The sequence below is a fragment of the Myiozetetes cayanensis genome, unplaced genomic scaffold, assembly GCF_022539395.1.
Source record: "Myiozetetes cayanensis isolate MyiCay16 unplaced genomic scaffold, myiCay2020 scf18, whole genome shotgun sequence".
NCBI lineage: Eukaryota > Metazoa > Chordata > Aves > Passeriformes > Tyrannidae > Myiozetetes > Myiozetetes cayanensis.
The window spans coordinates 4,514,869-4,532,648 of NW_026087389.1; the positions used below are offsets into that span (position 1 = coordinate 4,514,869).

At 39.5% G+C, this 17,780-nt stretch overlaps 1 protein-coding gene across 2 annotated transcripts in view; it reads left to right on the top strand.

The window, feature by feature from the left end:
* The first annotated feature begins 911 nt into the window (after positions 1-911).
* The window catches only part of MDFIC2 (MyoD family inhibitor domain containing 2), a 46,395-nt gene continuing 29,526 nt past the window's right edge, over positions 912-17,780 (top strand). The window contains exons 1-2 of one of the 2 annotated variants that reach the window (XM_050313206.1): positions 912-1,151; positions 1,844-1,931. In XM_050313206.1, coding sequence (XP_050169163.1) covers positions 1,844-1,931 — 88 coding nt within the window. In that variant the 5' untranslated portion in view covers positions 912-1,151. Of the gene's footprint in view, positions 1,152-1,183; positions 1,303-1,843; positions 1,932-17,780 lie in introns of those variants that run through there. The other variant, XM_050313207.1, reaches the window with a different exon arrangement.

Below are 17,780 nucleotides of genomic sequence, written 5' to 3' on the forward strand. Positions count from 1 at the left end.
GAGGAAGATAATTGTCATAACAAAGGGAATATGTTATTATTTATTGGCCACACTTAAGCACTGGGATCCTGTATTATAGTATTTGGTGACAAATGCTGCTTGAAATTTTGTAAATATTGCTTAAAAAGTAAGATAATTGAGTAATTCTGCATTTAATCCAAAACCAACATTTTCAAAATTCAGTTCTGGGAAGCAGAGTGACCTTTTTTTTTTTTGTCCTATATGAAAAAATTAAACATCTGAGCACCCTAAAATCTTATTGTTCTCTTTAGGCTTCACCCTACTCCAAATGATATTAGAGCAATATTGCTGGTAATTAAGTCAAGAGAATTTTTAAAGCCAACTAAGAACTTCAACTTTATAGTGCCTTCAAGGTATGGGGCAGTCCAGGCTGTTCCCTGCCCTGTGCTGCTGTCGACCCCACCCAGCCCTTGTGCTATTCCCAGCAGGGGCCACTCAGCCCTGTGGCACTGGAGGTGAGGGCTGACCTTCCAACTAGGATGAGGATGGATTTCACCCTCCTGAGCTGGGGAGGGTCACAGCACCCAGATCCCCAACAGCTTAGACCATTTCATTGCCAAAGTGACAACTGTAAAAAGACTTTCAGCATCTAATTTCTACATCCTTCAGTATCTTAGTTTATATTTAGACAAAAAACCTGACACGTTTATCTGATTTGGCGCTATTAATTTCCTGGTTCCCTTTCTATTTTCCTCCTCCTCTAGCAGATTCACTGGGTTATGAACTGCAGTAATAACATTTCCAAACCAATTCCAAAACCTTTTTGAAAAGCTTTTGATATTTTATTATCACTCCACTAGTGCTGGGGTGCTGATTAGCCCCCTCCTTCCCTACCCTACCCAGCTCTAGAAGTGCACACAAATGAAAATCTGAGGTGTGTGTGTGGAGGGGTGAGTGGAGTGGTGAAACAAAACAAAAACAAACCCTCAGCAATAAGTTGACTGATTCTGGCAGCAAGACAAATCTGGCACCACACAGCAGGCAGGCAGGGAGTTGCACTGCTCATCCTTTCGGTTTGTCGGTGTGCGGGAATGCTGGACATCCACACGCAGCGAGGGATTCGGCCGAAAGCGCAGATCCTCAGCGACTGAGCCCTCTGCTCCCCCCCACCCCCGGCTTGGAAGATACAGGTAAAAATAGAGAAATGCTTTACCTAACTGGAGTCAGTGAAAATATAAAGCAGCCAGGAGAAGCCTGGACAGCCTAATCTTATTCCTAGCAGGCAGTGGAGGTAAACCACAGCGCTTGGGTTGAGAGCTCCTGTGCACACAATGCCCTCAGGTACCGTGACTGTTTGTGATCGTTCGTGTTGCAGCAAAGAAATTGTTGCAAGAGCAGTAAAGATTTTTTTTTTTTTTTTTTTTGGGGGGGGAATTCACTTTGTTCAAGTTTCCTTTATAAATGTTTATTGCTATTTATATAATTATACCTCTCTGACAGCAGGCTTTACAGCAACTTTGAACCAGAACAAACGGGCAGCCTGGGTGCCTCCTTTTTAGCCAGACTGCATCTACTCTGTGTTACATGTTTATCTATTACCACCATGCTATGAGCTCATAATTTATTTCATAATGTAATTTATAGTTACATTACAGAAGCATCCCTCTACAAACAGTGACTATGTAATATTGATAAAGCATTTAGAAACAGAACATAAATTTAACGGCTCAGATATTGTGAAGTATCGATAATCTGCAGGAAAAAAAGTGTCTGTGTAAGTAAGCACAATTTATTATGGCAGGAACCTAAATAGAGAACATCTTTCTCTGTCAAACTTTCGTTAAGAGAACTTGACATCCCAAAATTCTTTTCTCCCCTACAGATGTCAGAAGACAAGACAGACAAGGTAAAAATCAAGCAAGCAGAAAGTTTTGACCATGAGAAGCAAAATATTTCTTGGCTAAAGAAAGGTAAGTTTCAATGAGTTATTAGTTAGTGGTTTGTGTTCAAAGAGATTTCTCGTCCATTAATTTATATTTTGGAAGAAAAATGCACAAAAATACCCTGTAGGCTTAAATATGTCCAGAAATTTCTACCATTCAAATTCCATCGCTTGACTTCTACGTAACATGCACATACAACTTCTTACGCTGCAGAAAGGCCTAAACTACAAAATTTTAAAGTAACCTGAAAGCTCTTTTTACTAATATCCTTGCATTCCTGGGAAAGTTTTATTTGACCTGAACTATAAGCCAGTAAGAAGTATGGATCGTCATCTTAATTCTGATGAAAAGTTTTTATTAACTTAAACTATTACTGAATTAGATTAATATTAATTTGATTTTCTCAAATACGAGTAAAGGTTAAGCCTGAATGTTTGGATTTGGAAGTGTGTTATCTGAGAATAAAGAACCATCAGTTGTCAGCGGTTTGTATATACAGAAATATAGAGTCTCAAAAGTGGAGGAGTCATGAAAGACAAATATGGGGACCTTTCCAGTTTTAAAGGCTAGGCTAAAAATTAACAGGAATTAAGTAACTCATTTGCAACAAATACCAGTATTTCAAGTACTACATTTTGTTTGTTAAACTACTTTAGAAGGAAAAGACATAAAATTTTGCATATTCCTGGACACATAAAGAGGGAAGTTTCTTAGGATATTTTCTTGCTGAAAAAATAGATTTGCCAAGTTAGGACCTAGCTTATGTGTTTATGTATGTTTGTTGGTCATAAAAGAATCACTTTATTGTATGTCATACAGACAAGTAAAACTCAAATTAAATAGAATTTCAAAGCAAACACTTTCAAGATGCCCAAGATAGAAATTAAATACCCATGGTTAGGTGCAAATTATGGTTTTTAATGAGAACAGTTATATTCTAATCCTAACATAAGTATTTCAGAAAGACTCAACAAGTGACCTCATATTTTGAAACAACTGTGGGAATACTGGGGAAAAGGCTCATTTTTAGCCACTGTTATGTCATCTGTGAAATGTGCCATCACTATTTTAAGCTCATACAATTAATTGTACCTTAGATCTTTTAGCTGCAAGGGAGTTTGCAATACAGTAGGCCTGAAATAATGTCCCTGCCTTGCAGCTTTCCTTGTTTATGCAGCATTTCTGCAGAAATGAAGCAGAGCTGACTGACCAAGACACAGTTTTGCTTAGCACTCAAAATCCTCTGCTTGCAAGAAGGTCAGATAACTTCAATAAAAACTCTGCAAGCAGAAGCTTTGTAGTTTGAGCATCAGAGAGAGGGATACAGCTGAGTGGGGTCGGGGTCTGAGCCTACAAGGTAGCACTGGACTTCACCCTGCAAACAGCAAACATGTAAGTGAATTGAATATTTATTCCACCACAGGAGAGAACACGAGATATTTACAGCTTTACAAAGGGGTAAAAAGGTAGAGAGGACCTTGACTGGTCCTCGTCTCTGAGCAGAGGCTCTAAGAGTCCCATATTGTTATTTATCCTCTGCTCCAGACCTGCTCCATGAACCAGGTGTGCCATCCCTCACACCTGCACATTCCTGAGTTCATTTCACTGAGTGTCACTAGTTCACAATGGTTTATTTCTCCATTTCCTGAGGAGAGACACCACCCATAGTTTCTAGATCGTTATTAACCTTTTGATTGTTCTGTACTTGGAAGAGCTATAATCTCTCAGAGGCACCCAAGTGTTGACTATTGGCACGTCTTTCCATAGTGCCACAGAGAGAACTGGGACTTGAGGGTCTTGTACAGCAGCTGAGTCAATAAATAAGTGAACTTGTCTCATGAGGAAAGAAAATTTTCCCTGAGATGAGAATATGGAGATTATTTTATCTAATATTAAAGTTTGCTTTTAAAAAACTTTGTTGTTGTTTCTTTGCTTTAAGCACTTCTGTGGTATGCACTGGGTTTTTAGACTATGGTGAAACAAATTGTCTGGAGCAGAAGCTTAACTTCTATGTTTAAATGTTTTAAAAATACCTCATGTATAGATTTCAGGCATTCCAATAAACAACGAATTGTGGAGAACAGACTTGTACTGTTTCCATCAGGCACAGTAAGAAGACTATATGTTCTTTTAGCATCCAGTGTTAAAGAAAAGTTATTTTTATTCATGGCTTTGTATTGATTATTTGTTCCTTCTAAAAGAAACAATCATGAACCACATAGTATCAGAAATAAACAAAAAAATATAGACTAGGCTGTGGCTTTAGTGTCTTTCTTAGACTTCATTTTTTTCCTAATGCTTTGCAAAGTAAAAGCTTATGGACTGGTAGTACAATGGGTAAACACCAAAATAAGGTACTTATCACTTTTTTTTGTTGTCTTTCAGCATTAGAAACTGCTTAATCAGGGTAGAGTGGGATTTTAATCTGGCTGCCAGTTATTTTTCTTCTCCTTTTTCCTGGATGAAGATAGTTTGCTTCTGTCTTGGAGCATCTAAAAGCTGAAATCAAAACCTCATTCTGAGGGAAAACTTCTTCCCCAGAGCAAAAGAGAAACCAAACCAGCCTTGTGAAAAGTATCATAGAAAAACAGTAGTTTGGACACGTGGGATTGTACTAATCAATATGTACATGGAGGAGCAGACTGGTAAATGTGTGCTCTACCTTTGCTTGGAGTTTAAAAACGTCCTAGAACATCTTTGCACCTCTTGAGGCACTTAGCACTTAAGTCTACATGTGGATAACATGAGACACTCCCTAGCTTGAAAGTGAAAACAAGGACAGTGAAATGATCACAGTTCTGTACCAAGATGTCTCAGGGTAAACCAGCAGTGTTTTCTGGTAGTACGGAATATTCTTCAGACTGTTATTTCTAAAGATGAGAAACCCTGTGCTTGGAGGTTATGCATCAGACCATCACATGCAAATCCATCAGAATCAGTATGAATGAGGACTGAGAAAAGGCAATTCTGCTTGTCTGACCTTAACACTGACTGATGAGAATCAACCCAAGGAAAGCCTGGGACACAGGAGGAAAACCAGACAGTGACTCCTATTTTGTGTGGAGTGGAGGCAGTTATGTCTGCTTGCTCCCTGCCATGGGGGAGACCTCATTGCTGGAGATGGGAGGCGGTTTTGGACAGAGATAGAGAGTTTCCCATGCCAGTACCTACAAAACCTCTGAGCAGAGGGAAACACGAGTTCCCTTGCAAAGAAGCAATTGACAAGTTATCTGCCAAGAAAAACTAGAGCAGGAATCCTCAGTGCATGTATTGTCCTTATTTTTTCATGCTTTGCCCTGAAATGCACAAAATAACATAAATGACAGTGTATAGACTATGAATATACATGGGTAAGAAAAGAACAGCCAATGTAGCTTGAAGGTAATATTAGAGAAGTGTCCTCTGGAGGGGATTGTGTCTTCCCTGCTTCATGTCCCTACAAGACCACAAAGACAGATGGTGACAGGACAAGTGGGAAGAATTTTAAAGTAAAAGAGGAGAAATTTAGATTAGATATTAAAAAAAAATTATTCCTTGTGAGGGTGTTAAGGCCCTGGCACAGGTTGCCAAGAGAAGCTGTGGCTACCCCATCCCTTGGAGCAACTTGGTCTGGTGGAAGGTGTCCCTGCCCATGGGCAGGGGATTGGAACCAAAATGACCTCAGAGGACCCTTTCAACCCAAGCCACTCTGATTCTGTGATAAGATGTGCAACAAGCAGATCATCACACCCCAAGCAAGAGCACAGGCTCCTAATCAGGCACAGTTATTAGAGGGCCCTGTAAAATCTGGAAGCCATGCAAGATATGCCCTTCAATAGGGTCGTACTCAAGAATGAGCAACACTTCCAAGGGCTGACTCAGGAATGGTCCCACTTTGCACAACACAGCCACAGCCTCTTCCACGTGGACCAGGGGCTCTTTCCACCATGGCAGTGATTTAGTGCCAGATTAGCAGCCATCTGGTGGAAAAGGAGGGAGGTCAAAGCAGAGCTAAATTCACACCAGCCTCAGCATGTGGCTTTTGGAGTTCTTTACAAACAAATCTCTTGGTATCACTTGATGATTACAGCCATATGGATACGTGGGAGCAGGCAGGAGCTTATCTACTGACATAAAGCTATAAAAGGTGACACTGATTTTGTACAGGGACCGCAGTGGTCTGTTCACTATTTCTGCATCCACTGCAAACGCAAGGGAAAATGTGTGAGGGCCTCACACTGCCCTCCCATGGCTTCATCCAAAACTGGCCACAGCAGCCCAGGAACGCGGATCCAAGTCATACAGAAATGAAATTTCATTTCAGGATATTTTCACACAAAGCCCTCCTGTTTTATGCTGCCCAGCTGTGTACACAAATGCCCTCCATATATAACTTCCAGTGAAAAGTTAATGAAATGGCTTCCTTGCTCTCCTGCCAAAAATATAACTGAAATTCTAATCTCAAGACTTTCACCAAAATAGCCCCTTTCTGCACTAAAATTCTTGTAAATCAGAAACATTTTTGTCTAAAATAAGCCTGTTTTCATTGTCTTGCAAATAGTAAAAAGTCTAGCCTCAATTTCTCTAATCCACTGCTCTAGCCAGCAGATTTTCACTGTAGGGTGAAATTCAGCCCTGTACTGAGGGTCAGTGCAAGGTCAACACTTAAACCATAAAATAGGGCTTAAGTGGTAAATAGAGTCTCTGGTCAGGATTATATTTCACCCCTTAAAAGGACTACATTTCACATGAAAAGGGAGATTTACTCATATCATAGACCTGGCTGTAGTGACATTATTCAAATAATACTTTATTCCAGTATTAATCCCACCGGGTGAGATTGGGCCACATTTCTAATAGCGGTACATCCCAGCAGAATATTCCTGGCTGTACCACACCTAAACATCCCACAGCCTGGTCCTGGGGTTGTGTTCCCGGGGGTAAAAGCAAAAGCTTTCTACATGGCAGCACTCAAAACTGCCTTTTCCCCAGAACACTCCTCTCTATTACCCAGAGGCTTTGAGAGACTTTTACAAGCAGCGATAAAGCGGGAAGGACATAACGCCATGAGACTGGTTTTGCAGAAGGAGAGTTGTCCTGGAGACACTCAGGGATTTTCCCAGCTCTTTCACCACCTTCCAGTTTTATACCTGGTTTGCGGGGGCTGGAATTGAAGTACGAGTCTTGTACCTTTTCTGAGACTATTCTCAGCAGAGTGTTTTGATCTGACTTTCATCCCTGTGTTTAGGGAGCTAAATGACATTTTTGGAATTTCTTTTTAAAGCCTCAGAAGTCAGTGAGTGCAATTTTACATACAGGCTTGGACACTTGTTTCCTGAATCTTGCTGACTTGGGTCCAGAAGCTTTTTTCACTCTCTTCTTTCAGCCTGAATTAAGTCATTGCATTGAAAAGCTTTATAGGAGACTGATAGCAAAGAAAGACTTCTCAGTTTCGTGTAACAGAAAATGCCAAATGCTTCTAAGATGAATGCTGTAATCCAAGCAGACTGTTTCCAGATAAGAACACCACACACACACAAGAAAAAGCACATTTAAAAAGTGATGACAAGGATCCCAGGGGGCTCAAATTCCTGGAAGATGCCTTGTCAGCTTCAGGACTATGACCAAATGAATTAATGAAGACAACCCTTCCTTTAAGTTGTAAACCAGCAGATTTAAAGACTCTTCCAATGGCAAGGGAGTATATGAAATCTGCAATGGTCCCAGCTCACCACTTCTAATTACAGTGTTATAAACTGAGGGGTCCTTGATCTTTGAGCTGGCAGATCCTTGGAGATGTAAGACTTTGGACATACAGTAAAGACAGAGCTACTCCTCTGGGTGATAGGGTTAAGTTTAAAGTCACACTCCTATGCTGGATATTGATTGTAAAAATGTAAGTGAAGGTTTATTTAGGTTTGATTGCCTTAAGTAAATTTGGAAAGGAAAATTCTATTTCATTCAACTGCCAATTCTGGGGAAGACCTGAAGATATTGTTTCATTCACTGCTGGAAGTTTTCCAGACCAATTCTATTCTTTGCTGTACTTGGGCAAAATATTCAGAATTTTACCCTCAGTTGTGTAAGTAGAGCAAAACATAAAAAACAATACAGACACTCCTTAGTTGTTGAGTTTCTCAGCAACATACACGTTAAAGCAGAATCCACATATCCAAGGGCCTCCATAGCGCTTCCTATTTAAGATGGCAAATTGGTGCATGGAAAATCTTAGCCTAAGGGTCAGTGTCAAAGCAATGAGTAATTCCATTAAAGCAACAGAGCTGCACTGGCTTGCAAAAGATTTCATTTGTCCCAGTATGTTTAAGGCAGATCCCTCTAATCATCTTAGAACATCACTGCAGCTGGAGGAATGAAACCATTTTACCACTTGAAGTCATAGAGGGAAGGGATAAATGCCACCTGGTCTCCTAGATCTGAGGCAGTACAAACCAGAAAGATGCCTGTGCTAAACAGAATTTAGTAACCTGCTGAAGAAAATACAGAACTAATAAAAGCACTAAGTTCTTCAGAAGCTTCATAATTTATAGCATCTGTTTGTATAACTGTCAGGAATATTGTCAGCCTTGGATTCAATACATGTACCACCTTCACAAGAGTGGGTTGCTTCTCTTCCAGGTAAAAGTGAAGCCCAATGTTGTGTTATTCGGTCAAGTTTTTTTCTGAAAGCTCAAAAATTAATTATTATTTGTATTCCTTCTCATCTGGAGCAATAACACAAATGAACTTGGGGTTATTACTCATTTTCCCCTTGAGGGAGACAATAAGACATTTGAATCTAAGAGAGTTTTAGATGTTTAAATGCTATGAAAAGCAGATATTTCAAACCTACTAATGAGCATTTAGTTATAGAGATTAATTCCTTGATAGAAATCCCATCAAAACAACAACTATTCAGTCCTGATTTACTTTTACCCTGAGCTTAAAGGCAGGGTAATCATGGATATGAGCAGTTCAGGGCCAGTTTCCAGAAGGTCTGCAAGATTACACACTGGTATCTAGAGCCAGACTGACAGTTGATAGAGGTGTAGCAAAATCATTATTATTGGAGGGGTTCAATTAAATATTTAGATTAAATATAATTAGAATATTAAAAAAATAGACCTCCCCTCACCTCACTGAAGATTTGCAATCATTCTCTGAAATACAACTGCCTTCCAGTGCTCAAAACAAAATGCAGTGGATGGGGTAAATCCTGGTCATGCTGGTGGTCTCTTGTTTATGAAAGATATTACGGGAAAAGTTAGGAGAAAGACAAAAAGTGGAATTAGTTTAAATGTTTATTGTTAGCTGAGATTCAGCAGAATTATTCTTCCACCTATTTTTTAAATAAATATTTGGAACTACATCCAAATGGAAAGAGACACTAAGGGTGACCTCTCTAAATGACCAATAATAAAATACTGGACATAAAGTCCTTCTCAGAACAGCCTGGTGATTAGTTCTGTGACTTCAGATCTGGGCTGAGAGCACATGAGTGTATGAAAGTACTCACATTCACACCTCCAAGAGGAAAACTCTCATTCCCAGTGATCAGATACTCCATGTAAGATCATGGTTTGGAGATGTGGCTATGAAAGGGAAGGACAACACAGCCCAGCCAGTAGGACACCTGCACGAAGGGCAGGAGATGGGCTCTAGTTCCTGTCAGGGACCTTATTCAGCCATCCAGTAAAAAGAGAGGTGGTCTCAATACTCCATCCTGGGAAGTTGACACCCCATCCCTGGGTGTGTTCAAGGCCGGGTTGGATGGGGCTCTGAGCCTGGCCTAAGTGAAAGGTTCCCTACCCATGGCAGGGGGTTGGAACTGAGTGATCTTTAAGGTCCCTTCCAGCCCGTTCTATGATTCTAACACACTGCTGAGCACAGGCAGAGAGGGATTTGAGACTTGTTCGTTCCCAGTCCACCAGCAGGGATCTCACACTCAGATGGGTGAGAAGGAACTACAGCATCTCCTCCTGTACAGTCTCAAGAGCAGTGACTGGTGAAGGAGCCTAATGCAAGCAGAGCAGCCTAAGTAAATTTGGCTGGTCCTTTTCTCCATTCCCTCCAGTGCTTTTCCTGTTTTAATCCCTCATTTCCTCACCTCTCCCATCAGCTTAGTGCTCCCAGTTACCTGATCCTCTGCATGTGCTGTGCAGAAATTGAATCTGTGAGTCTGGTGCCTGCTGGGCAGAAGGGCATGGACAAAAATTAGGTGGTGAATCCCTCAGTGTCAGCTGAGTTTCTTAATAACTCTTACTACTACTGAGATACATCTCTTCAAAGAGAATTTCACAAGGCCTCTTTACCACCTAAGTGATATTTAAGTGCTACAGTGATCTTTGTTATCCCCCTAAACTAAATTAATTTTTATTTTATAGGAGTCAAACAGTCTCTTAGGGTCTCTTGATTATATAGTCTCATTCTAATTTCAGTCTTTAATCTGAATAAACACGTTAGAAAAACACAGACACAATTAACTTAATCATAAATTCAGATGGATTGTTTATTATCTGTCTACTTAATGTGCTTATGATTGCAGCAGTTAAACATGATAATGTTTTCTTCTCTCACACATAAATGAATATACACAGCACAGAAATATGCACAGGAAGAAAAACTTGTGCCTGAATACGTCAGTAGGCTCCAGAGATAGAGAAATAGATGCACCTCTCACTCTGTGCTCTACAGAAAAACAAACAATGCCACAGTAGTGTTGAGACATCCAAGAACTGATTACTGTCAGATTATGTTCTTCTTGCTGAAATATGTCTACAAACAGTTTCAAAAGAAATAAGATGCTAATGCAGCAGAGATGCAGGTGGGAACATTATCTGGATATACCATGACACCTGGAATTTAAAAGGAGTGTAGATTTGGGATAAATAAGACCACTTGAGTTCTTCAGAGTAAAATATATGTCAAATTAGTATCTTTCAAATGAAGAAAACTCAGATATCAGACTTAAGGAATATTTTTTTTTTCCTGTGTGACCCTTGTCAGGATAGTTGTCTTAAAAAGAAGTTAAACCCTTTTAGCACCAAGTTGTTTTGTTACACACCCATGGCAACTAACACATATGCCAAACTGCTATCACGTATCCACAAATACTTAGATGCCAAAATTAAAGTTGGAATATGATTCTTCCTGTTCCCCCAGCATATTGAATGTGAATAATTATTTCAAGCATGCGTTCAAGTTAAATTAGTGATTATGACTAGGATAGACTTTTCTCTATCATTAGACTAATATTTTAATGGCCACACAGTATATCATGATAAAGTTTTATTTGACTTTAGAATATTCAAGTTTTAACTAAGTTTAAAACATACTACACTTTTCCTTTCCAAACAAGAACCACTGGAAAGTGTCTACTGTGAAATTACATGGGCAAAGGGAAAAAAAGAGGAAGATAAAAGAACAGAAACTGAAAAGTCAATTCAGACATCTTCAGTTTCACTTTTTCAACTATTTCCCTTATTTACAAACACTTAGAAAAACATAAAATTGTATTATAAACTCTTTTTTTTTTTTTGGATTAAAAGAAAAAATTGTATGTTATTGGAATTTTAAGTCTCTGAAATCCAGGCTTATATTCCAAGAGTAGGCAAAACAATAGAAGAGGTGGTGAGAAGCAGGGGAAGAAAGCCAAAAGAATCATAGGAAAAAGCAATTATGGCACCTGGTAGCCATTCTGGCTGGATGACGTAGTTACCAAATTTATTGTCAGCAGATATTTTAAGTGCTTACTATTTAAAAAAATACTATTGCTATTATAAAACAAGCCATATAAAAATCTAGCATAAAGAATTTGAAATATATCCAATTCGGCTTCCAGCTAAGCAATGGGGTTTTTTTCTTGTTAATTTATGATTTAAATAAATAAACAGCCTATGAGCTTCAGCAAGGTATTCACTTCACTCACACTCTTGGTTCCTAACTTTGTGATCAGCCCTGTTCCATCAGAGGTGGTAATCACCAAGCAGAGAAATTCCAAACAGCAGTGGAAGCTTCCCCAGCTCTGACTTGGAGGGAATCACCAAGAGTTGTAGAAGGATGGTACAGTCCCCATGCCTTAAAATTTTTTCATGAAAAATAAATAAAAGGTAAAACTAAGCAGTGGTTTTTACAGTATGACACAGCAGTATTACTTGCATTAGGCCAATTTACCACTTATGATAGCAGTAATAGCACTAAAAGCCAATAAAAGCGGTCTGTTCGTTCAGAGATTGGCTTTTATGGCTTATTCTAAATATTATCAAGTGAATCAAAAGCTGTCATTATAGTGTCTAAAAAGCCTTCCTACCTTGTAAGCAAACAGTGTGACTTTGACAAATAATCATTAATATGCCTGTGTGAGACCAGGGCTAGAAGAGAAAGAAAAAGGAAAACCCAGTATTTCACTTTACATAAATCATTAAGATCATTTCAGTTAAATTTCACATAAAATAAAACAGATTTATACGTAAAATGCCATCGTTTTCCAAGTTTGGTTTTGTTTTTTGTTTGTTTTGTGTAAAAAGATTATTCAGTGCAATGTCAGCAAGGCTAGGACATGCAACCATGGCAAGAACCTGGGACAAGCCAAGCACTCTGAGCCAGGACCGGTCTCCTGACAAGTGACCTTCGACTACAAGCCTTGGGCAGTTGGCTTGAGCATTCCTGCTCCCCAGCTAGTGCTATGTCTCCAGGAGTTTCTTTGCCACTTCTATTTACAATTTTGGGGGCCCCCTGGAATGGGAGGCCAGTGTGCCTGCATTGACCACGTTATGTGATATGTTGTACAGCTGCATGGAGTGCATGGACCAGCAGGAACACGTGGTGCTGCACTGCCAGGGGAATTATCCCCCCAACACAGCCCTTTAAGGGCCACGTGTGTTTAGCAGGCAATTTATGTGAGCAGAAAACCAGCAGACCTCCTCCCCCAAGCTTGTGATTTCTTTGGCTGCTCTTTTTCCCCAGCTAAAGAAACACTACATTACAGTGAGGTAGGAAGATCCCCACGTAAAAACTGGTACACCAGGTTTTGCCTAAGGTACCCTAAAGCATTGCAGGAAACCTGTTAGGATTTACTACGTGCTTGTGTTTTTCCAAGAAATGCTGCAGTCAGTTCTCTAAGCCTACACTGAGTAGAGCTGCTTCCCTTAAAATACTCCCACTGAGTTATGTGTTTGATTATTTCAACCTCAGGAAGGAAAGAGTAGGTGAGAGCTGTTTATCTACTTAGAATCATAGGTTACTTTGGGATGGAAGGGACCTTAAAGAGATCATCTTGTTCCAAATCCCCTGCCATGGGCAGGTAACCTTTCATTACACCAGGTTGCTCCATTCAACCTTACAAGAATAAAATTACTTTGGTCCACTTGAATCTCCTCTTTCAGGCAGAGTCCAGAAACTACAAAGGTCCCTCCCAGACCCAGAACACAAACTGAACATCTGCACAGGCCTAGCTAGGTTCAACAGGTGGTCCAACCATCAAGACCTAGAGAACACAAGCTGCTCACTGAAGTTAATAATGTCAATATTCCATTCCCACCAAAAGTATTTTGCAGTGCTGACTTCAGTCCCCAGCTTTCCTATAAAGTGGTAGAAAAAGGTTTTGTCATTCAAAGACTTGAGTGGTTTGGTCTGTTTGATTTTCAGGTCATGTGTTCTGCAATGTATGTATTCATCACATACAGTTTTCCTGTGTTATTTTTCCTCAAACATTCAATCCCCCCATACTTAGCCCCACCTTTATCTCTGTTACACCTGAGGTTTTTTTTATTGCTGAAGAAAATTAGAGCACAGGACTCTACAGGTTGCTGTGCAACCTGAAGCAACCTGTGCAAATGCTGTCCTAAAGCAAACAGATATGATTCTTTAGACCAAGATTTCAAGAGCAAAGTCACCAGGATTACTCATGTGCCTGAAGTTCCTAGGCTTGTTCTTAGGCCTGTTGCTGAACCTGCTTCTGACAGAAGAGGAAGATGAAGAATTCGAGGCCATATCTTGGCTATAGTGTTGCCCTGTTTCTAATTGCTGGTGTAGCCAAGAAACTGGATCCTTCCTTCCACTTGAGACCACCTGGAGAAATACATTCCTCCTCCCAAACTTTTCCCAAGAGCCCAAAACTTGGCTTTAATATAATACATATTTTCCATTTTCCCCCTCTAATGAGGTGCATTGATATTTTCACCTGCACGTTCTGTATTTTGTTAATGGGAAATGTTTCAAACACTGTGTGGTAATGGGATATGGGATTATATATTTATTAATCTCAAGAGCACTGTGCAGACCATACCAGTAAGTAACAAGTAAACTGGCAGCACAGGGCTTGAGTTCTGGCAGGAGATCTCTTCCAAACCTGCCTGTTAGGTTGCATTTGGCTCTGCTTTGAAACTGTATGCTGAGCTGTAGCTGCTTGGGTCAACTGTGCTACAAAAACTGCACTGAGTACTCTGTGTCCGAAACACAGTGACCTGGTGGTGGCCAAGGAGATGCACTTCAAGCAGCTGACCATTATGTCCTCTTGCATAATATAGAAAACCTTGTTAGAGCCAGAGATAACAGGAAAAAAAAAAAAAAAGTGCTAGTCATGGTGTGCTTCCATCAACAGGAAAAAAAAAGCTCTTTCCACTCATGTAAATTGTATTTATGTTCAGTGATGTCTAGATCTATCTGTATGTGAGTTTACCCCAGTAAGCTACAGTCAAATACACCCTCACCTTCTCTTCTGCCACAGTAGGTCAGCCTAGAGCTTCCCATGTGGTGGCTTTTACTGAAATGAAAGGCATTGTTTGCACAACTGAAGGACTGTCACTGGAAGATGAAAAAGCCTGCTTTACCCCCCCGAGGGAAAGCTGGAGAAAGCTTCATGGATTTGCCCTTGGTAATATTCAGGTTTGTCTGCAGCAAGAAGAGGACATAAAAACTAATGGAAAGAGACATTTCTTCCTGGATCAAAGCTGAATTCATCCAAGAATGCATTCCCAGACTGTACTCAGGAAAAACATTTGTGAGGTCAAATGATTCACAGTGTCCAGCTCTACTCAGGCACTGCATATTTCCTTATTGGGTAAAAAACAACTGACAAATTTTTACTTTTCATTTGAGGGTCCCATATCCTTTTCAGCCATTAACCACTAACACTGTTTGCTCCATGAAGGTGATTAATAGGAGTGGAGGTGAAGCAATTACTTAGAAGTGTGATTACTTTAGGTATACGTAATACTTAGATATACTAAATATCCCATTTTATGTGTAACTGAGACCCTTGACTGCAGTTGCCAGTGCCCAGCACTTCTTAATAAAGATGGGCCCTGCATATTTCCAAGAAATAAACAGAAATAACTTTAGCACCCAAAATTAATAGCTCTAGATGAGGTAAAAACCACAGAGGACTGACATTGCTTTTACTGAGAGAAAGGAGCCCTTAATAAAAATACCAGTACTGAGTTGTTAGAATACGGCATTCCCTGATTCTCAGCTTGATCTTCTAATATTTATCACCTTTTTTTTTTTTTTTTTGGAAGAGTGGCAACACCTACTTTTTTGGCCTGTGATAACCTAGATTATGCAATACCACCCTGTCCAAAATTTTTGAGTTGATTTTATAAGCTCTGAACTGGAGCCATAGAATTTATTTTAAAATTAAGCTTTCCCTCCAGAATATAAATATTTTTGAGACAACAGAGGCTACCAGCTTTGTACATAAGTTTTAAGAGGTCTCTCTCCAGGACTGGTCACTGTGACCTCCTTTTTCCATTGCTGTTCCACTGGAATGTAGGTTGTGTGTAAAATTAGAAAGACAGACTAGTCATTCATTATCCAGGTACAACACTGGAGCTGACAAGGATTGTGCCTTGGGATGCATGTAAATTTACCCTAAAGTTACTCAGGCATCGATTTTCACCTCTTTTCTTTATCTATGTTGTCCATACTGTATATCACAAAATCCTTATTTTCTCTATGGTGAAGACTACCCAAACTACAGCTGGATAAAGAGTCTATTTGCTTTGTCTAAACAGTTCAAGCTCTCCCATATTCAATGACTACTGGAATTATTATGTGATCTTTTCAGCTTCTAATGCATATTAATTTGTAATATACAAAACCATTCAATAAATAATTGTGCAGACTGAATAAAAAAGCAATTTAAACTTTTCCCCCCCTAACTGGAGACACTTTTTACAAATAGTTCTTTTAAGTAGTCTTAATAGTATCTCTTTAATATTGCCATTAAAATTCACCAGAGTTCAAGAGCAGAGCAAATTTACATCTGTTAAAATAATGGAATTGACATTGATATTACATCATTGCTATTTTAAATAATCATTCTTCATAATTCCAACCTACTTGCTTTAAGTTGCAAATAAAGGGCTTGTTCCTACTTTCAAAGTCAATGGCAGAACTCTCTTTGGCTTTCGGGGAGCAGTACCCAGATTTAGACACAGGGGTCCCTGGTGAAATGGGCTGGGGTGTGACTGTGTTCATTAATGCAGCAAAGCTAAATCCCTCTGAAAGAAAAGTTACTGAGGGTGGTTCTATGAGCCCCAGGCAGAGAGGATAATTGTACTGGGTTAGCCTGTTCACAAAAATCACAAAACTCTACAGATTACTCTGAATTCCAAGGTAGTTACAGTTCTTTTGCTTATTTTCACAAGAAAGCAACATTTTTCTATAGGTGTTGGGGTTTTTTTGCCATTTTAGGGCAATTTTGTGGTTTTCCTTCCCTAATGTTTTGGGAGAGATTGTTTGAAAAGAAGCATAATGACAACCCTCACAAATTCACCTTCTCTTGGGAGAACATTAGAACTTTCACTGAAATTACGTAAGTGTTCTATGAACAATTCAAACTGAACTTAAAGGAATTAAAAATATACACCATACACATCTGGAAAGCCACCTAGAAGGTGAATCAACGTGGCCCTCTTCCTGATGACAGCAGAAAATGAAACAAGAATTTTTAAGAAATATAGAGGATAAAGGTTATAACCAAGACTATTTAAAACTGGAGAAAAATATGCTTTTCATTATCCATTTAGCACTCAAGTGAGCACAGTTTTGTACCTGACTGTTCCCTAGGTTGCTTATTGTGTTCTTCAGAAAAAAATAAATCAGAGTCCACCCTGCAGCTTATCATCTCAAGTTTTCAGGGACAGAAACATTTCACCTGTATCTGCACTGAGCATTTAGTTTGACAGATTCCTGGCCATGGCAGAAATCACCAGTCACTACAGTAACTATGTACTAATGCACTACTGAAATATGTTGAACATTTACTGGACAATAACCACCAGCTGAGTCTTAACCATAATTTTGCACTGCAGTAGTGGGCCTGTTACATGTTATCTGGAAACCAGAGAACTTTATTAGCACTGTCATAAAAGCTAAAGCAGAATCAACCCCTTGTTCTAGCATCACTGACACTGCCCAGTATAAATAAAATTTCCATTGAGCCTTAGCATATTTAGATCCTAAATGAAATGGCAATTGCCTTGGGTGTCCTTAAGAGTAATTCAATTTAAAAGAAAACCACACAGGAGAACAAAATGTGACCCTTTACTGTGAAGAAAAGCATAAATAAGCAGCTCCACCAAGACCAGGAGGAAATAGATTATTGCAGAAATATCACATTTTGAAGAACCTGCAGTGCTGACTGCATTACTCCACTTGGAATTACTTACCCCCTTATAAAACTTTCCACTTTCACAATGGGACACCTGCCCTTATGCTGATTTGTGGAAGGAATAACAAGTAGCTTGAATGGTAGAGAAATATTTTCCAAGCAAGGATGATTAAGCAATGCTCTGCCTCAGGAAGTGTTTCAGGCACTGTCACTTGGTGATGTTTAAGGAGAAATGAGAGGGAAAACACCTCAGGGTTTAGCCTGCAGAGATTTTAATGTCATGCAGA